This window comes from Solanum dulcamara, chromosome 1, assembly GCF_947179165.1.
Source record: "Solanum dulcamara chromosome 1, daSolDulc1.2, whole genome shotgun sequence".
Classification (NCBI taxonomy): Eukaryota; Viridiplantae; Streptophyta; class Magnoliopsida; order Solanales; family Solanaceae; genus Solanum; species Solanum dulcamara.
In genome coordinates, this window is record NC_077237.1 from 11854366 (window position 1) to 11859948 (window position 5583).

At 35.0% G+C, this 5583-nt stretch overlaps 1 protein-coding gene across 2 annotated transcripts; it reads right to left on the reverse strand.

The window, feature by feature from the left end:
• Nucleotides 1–375: 375 nt before the first annotated feature.
• On the reverse strand, nt 376–4754 carry LOC129902120 (OVARIAN TUMOR DOMAIN-containing deubiquitinating enzyme 5). Of its 2 annotated transcripts, XM_055977181.1 has the most exons (4): nt 4611–4754; nt 2660–2772; nt 1234–2122; nt 376–590 (listed from the first exon to the last, which is right to left on the reverse strand). In XM_055977181.1, the coding sequence occupies exons 2-3, from the start codon at nt 2761–2763 to the stop codon at nt 1237–1239; spliced, it is 990 nt and encodes a 329-aa protein (XP_055833156.1). In that variant the 5' UTR covers nt 2764–2772; nt 4611–4754; the 3' UTR covers nt 376–590; nt 1234–1236. The 2 variants fall into 2 exon arrangements, with proteins under 2 accessions (XP_055833156.1, XP_055833148.1); XM_055977173.1 differs by lacking the exon at nt 376–590 and having other exon boundaries at nt 985–2122.
• Nucleotides 4755–5583: the final 829 nt, after the last annotated feature.

The window sequence follows — 5583 nt, forward strand, 5'->3', positions numbered from 1 at the left end:
TAGTTCAGGGGTACTTTAGGCCTTTTTCCATTTCAAAAAATCTATCTTCATGTTTGGCGTCATAATACTAACTTTCTTTGTGATTTGTAAATTACACTTACTTTCTTTATTTTGACTTTTTTAAAAATTCATTATTATTAATATATAGACTATTTTCAATAGTATATGAGAAATCGGACCGTTTTTCCTTATTGTAATTAAGCACATATATTTTAGATTGACACATACATATGACTTTGACGCGTTGATTGGGTCTTAATAGACAGACACAAATTCTAGAATGAAAAGTTTAATATTTTAAATTATCGTTTAAAAATAGATGCTAAATGAAATTTAACCATATCAACTCTTACACAATTAAATGGATAGTATATATTCACAATATACACATATTTTTTGTCACGATCCAAACCACAACAAGTCACCCAATGAGTCCCCCCACGATAATCACACGGTAACGTATGAGATAGAAAGTATAACAGAAGATGTGAATAACAACCCTAATGCTGTTTGCACAAATCCAGTAAGATCATCACAACCCTAATGCTGTTTGCACAAATCCAGTAAGATCATCGACTCGCTCTCCCAGCCTACCACAAGAGCAAATCGTAAGAAATCGCTGGTAGTGCATACATACATACATGACAACATAGCAATATACGTATAGACATGTTATACGACTGAAGAAACTGAACTAATATCATGAATACATGTAATAAAAATAGACATTTTAATGAACTACATGTTTAAGTAGAGATATACTTGCTCACAAGTTCACATGTCCAGCATGTGAGCAAGTAAAAAGGCATAGGTACCACAATTCAACAATTTGGAAAAGAGGAATCTGCAGACAGTTTCCTGGTATTCTACCAAAACTTATATGTAGGGATGAAATATGAGAGAATAGCAGTCTAGCATAGCTGGTCATTGCAACCAACCATGATAACAGCCCACCAAGCAAAAAATGACAATGAATATGCAGACTGGAAACAAAACAGAAACTCTTAATTTGGAATACGAACGAAAGGAAGTATGAGTTATCACAAAACAGAAAACCAAATCCATAAGTTAGGATTTAGTCCTCTAATAGCATTGTAGAAAGACAAAACGCATTGAACACGAATGCCTTGTGACACAAATGAAACCGTTGCTAGATCGGTTTGCTGTAAACGGTGATATCAGTTGAGCTATCATGTTGCTGTAAACATTTGTTCCACATAATATAAATCAAACCTATCAAGCTGAATTGGGAATAAGCGAGTTATAGTGCTCTCCAAGCCCAAAAGCATGCTTGTGGTAAGATAGCATTATACTGGCAGCTGAAGAGCCAGAGCCACTGCTGGATTTGTATTCCTTTCCCATCTCCACATCAGGAAATGACCCTGAGAATATCATTATATGTTTCTTTAAGATGTGAGTTAAAGCACCAAGCTCAAGTTGTCCTCCCCATGCAGCAGTTGACTCCACTTCTGTACAGTAATTCTCGAACCTTCCCACAAGAGAATCATCCGATTCTCCCTCTTCTGCATTCTCAGAGAGGAAAAAAGGGAGAAAATCAGTTGCATGTTTCCTCATGTAAGCTGCCACCATCTGTCGCAGTGCAAGATATGAATAAGGAGATGAACCACCAGTGTGGACAGCTAACTGATTCTCCACAGCTCGGTAAAGACAGTGTCCATCAGGCTTTATTTCGTTAACAGTCAATCCAAGGGGCTCAAGCTTTCTTTCTAACTTTTCATTCTCAATAACCCGATCACTTACGATATTACTCTGCTCTTCTTGTATTCTCTGCTCTCTGGCTGCCTCTTGTTGAGCTCTTTTCTCACGTCTCTTCACACTCTTGCTGGGTTTTGAATGGTCAGTCTGATTACTGACAGAAACCCCAGCAATGGCCTTCACCAATGTGTCAAGATTCCCTTTTTCCTTCCCATTATCATTATTACTACCACCACTGTAGCCTAAAGAAGCAAGTTCCCTAGCATGCCCTTCTTTGAGCTTTGCAGAAAGTTTAGATACTTCTTCATCCACTTGTTTTTTCTTAGCTTTCTGTTCAGCTTTGCTGCCTTTAGCTGCTGCCTTTTTCATAGCAATTTCTTTGTCCTGTAGCTGAGAGATTTCTTTCCTGCATACATCCATATGACATGTCAACAAAAAATTAAGCTCCCAAATAAGTAAAAACTAATTTGAAGTGACAAATTATGCAAGTGCTTCACAATCAATAACTGAAAACCATGTTACAAGCCATCTGTGATATTGGTAAACATGATTACTTATCACAGATCAAAAATTGAAAGCCTGTGCATGATCCAAGAAGCCTGTTATAAGCCATTAGCCATCTTCTCATATAGACTTCCAATCTTAACTATTAGTGCTCGTAATATTCATTTCTACAATTAGAAAAACTTCCAATTCTTTCTAGGTGGATCAGCATTATAGAAGGTTAGTTTCCATAAGCTCATATTTTAATCAATAACAGCAATTGCTAACAAAGTCGATAGCATTTCTGAATAAATGCGCTGGGGATACAAGTAGAGCATGACTGGTCTTACAAGCAGAACAATGTAATAATCATGTGGAAGGTTATATAGAGAATATTAAAAATACAACTAGGGGAGAGCAAAAACAAAGGCAACATGTCCCCTAAGGGCCTTATAAGTACCTATGCCTAGAAAGCATCTCTTCGCGGGTTTCTGGTATCTTCTGAGGCGTACTTTCTGAGGCCGCCTCAGGCAACTGATCTTCTGCTTTAGGTGTATCCTCCATATTGAAACCCTGAAACAATATGAACAGCAAATAAGCATTGCAATATAAATGGCAAGATTTTACAAGTCAATCATAATGAATAAAAGGTCGACACATCAAACTCAAAAGAAAACAAATAGATAAATTATTAAAGAAAATAAATAGATAGGTTATAATAATAATTAAACAATGCTTAGATAACAGTAGTTCACAATTAGTTGAATTTGTGCTGATTTTCCCAAAAAAATCAAGATACCAGTAAATATTTAGACTGATTTGTATCCAGTAATCAAGTTCTCTTTTATTTTGAGACGTCAGAGAACTACCAGGGAAAGCAGCAAATTTTGTATCTATCACCCAGAAATGGATGATGGAGTTTCAAGTAGCCAAATTTCAAGTGTTCAGGTACACACTTATGTGACAAAAAGAGTTCCATTTCTCAATTTTCACAAAGATCAAAATCCATGTAATAAACAAGTTTCTTTATCTCAAAGGAAGAAAACAAAAGAGCTTCTTTTCTTTATTCACACCAACCAACAACACCTAATCAGATGATCAATGGCCAGTGAAAATTTAAAATTCAACACTGAAATGCAATACACCTTGACTTGTTTCGCAGGATTTAAAGCATGTCATTAATATGATTGAGTTGCACCATGACTTGATCATTATCCAATCTTAAATCCATACGACAATATAATACATGAGAAAACCGCTTAACTTTGCCACAATATACAACTCTGTGCCTAAATCTATACACTTCACCCAAAAGCAGCTTAAAACAGTAGAATTGGCAATAAACCTTCGCCTTCCACATAAGTCCTTTTTTCTACAGCCATCTTCATAATCCTCATTTTCCTACTCTATTCCAATTCATTTTTAAAAATAAATCAGAAAAGTCATTCATAAAACACCAAGAAGGTGTCAACTATATAACAGTAGCAAATTGCATGTGCTTAAATCCCACGAAATCAAGCAAGCTCTCAACAAGCTGGAATTTTTCCTATATACCAAAAATACAAAACTAAGTAGAGCTACACTCAACAGGTATTCAATTACTTCAAAGAGTCTTATTTCTTTGTTTCCTATTGACAATAAGACCACAATAGAGTGGTCATCCAAGACTTCTTGCTACTATGGTATGAAATACTAGTTTCCAAGTTAAAGATGCCACCTTTCTTTGGGTCCTATACTGTAATATGAATTTACTGTTGTCTCGTATACAAACATTTCCACATCATGATGTCCCTTTTGCCTTGAGAACAACATTTCTAAGAAAGATTCCACCTCACCGATAATCATAAAGATAAATAACCTAAGATCAATCACAGTGCTACCCTACTTCACTGTGATTGCTTCCTCTTACCTGTCTTCCTCTTTCATATCGCAATTCTGTATCGTCACTACCCCAAAAGGCTTAGTTAAAAATCCTAAATCTCCTGATACTAAGCCCCCAACTTCAATTGGAATCAAAATCCTTTAATTCACTAATCAGTAACTGGAAAAGGGATTTTAACTCCAATTGAACCAGGGGCTTACCCCCATAAACCTCAGATTTGACTGAAAAAAGTTGCACATTCAATTAAATTAATAAATGAAACAAAAAAAAAGAAATAAAAGCTGCAAAAAAAACAAATACAACAACATACTCAAGTGTAATCCACAAGTGGGTTCTTAACTATCTCACGGTAGAGAGATATTTTTGAGAGATTCTAAGTGTAACAAATCAAAGTATTTACAGAAAAAGGAATATGACAGTGAAGAATATATATGTGAATTAACAAGGAAAACAGTTCACAAAATTCAGAGAAAACAAACAAAAGGGGAGGAGGAGGAGCAAGCGTAAAGGAGAAAGAAGAAGAAATTACCTCGCAAATTTTGAAATGGAACCCTAGGCGACACCAGATGAAGACAATTTTGGAACCCTAGGCGACACCAGATGAAGACAATTTTGGAACCCTAGCCAGTCGATGGAGATGATAAACTTGGGAGTCCACAGAATGTCCGAAGATGGAGTTTTTTTTTTAACAAAAAAGGAAAAATTACAAATGTGTTTTAAAAAATATTTATCATTTTTTAAACATATTTTTATTTTATTACTATTTTTAATAATCAATAACAATATTTTAATTAAATAAGATATTATATACACTTTTTTATTTGGAAAAAAAAAGGGTGTCATTATCTCTCTCTTTCACTTAGGGTTTTTTCTACATTTTTCTGGCTCATCATTCTTCCCTTATTCCTTCATCTTTTTGTTTATTTCAGACGGGACTCGTAGATTTTAGGTGCATAATTGTAATGGAAGGTCAGAAATCTCCTAGAAGAAGCCTACGAATTTGAATTGTTGATTCAACCAGCGGTGGTGAAGTGAACGTCGACCCTACTTTTAGTTTGAGAATTTCTGCAAATCAATCTCCAGAAAAAGCTGGTGGTGAGGTTGATCAAAATTTTCAAGCAATGCATGTTAAGAAAAAGGGCGGTAGAAGTAAGAAAAAACTACTGAGTTAAGTTCTAAATCTAAATCGAAAAGAAAATGAGTTGATGTTGCATCGACATCTAAAAAAATTGTTGACACTGATGATGATTTTGAGGATTTACCTCCTCAATTTCAGTGAAAGAAAGTGAGACTTACAGTTGCTCAGGAGAAGAATCTAAAAGGTCGAAATCGATTGTGCAAAAATACGATTCTGTCGGAGAGTCTATATCTGGTATGTCATTCTACCAACACATTATTTAACTGATAGCATTTTCAATTTGTTTATGTATATTTTCTTAGTTTGCTGTTGTTTTGAACTTGTGTGATAGATGTTGAAGAAAAGAATTGTGTATTTGATACTT

What these genes read in the sequence shown, in the direction of transcription:
- LOC129902120 (XM_055977181.1), bottom strand. Translation starts at nt 2,763, where the DNA reads ATGGAGGATACACCTAAAGCAGAAGATCAGTTGCCTGAGGCGGCCTCA. An exon ending in GAGATGCTTTCTAGGCATAG is followed by an intron (nt 2,123 to 2,659) that starts GTACTTATAAGG and finishes GGATGTATGCAG; the next exon opens with GAAAGAAATCTCTCAGCTAC.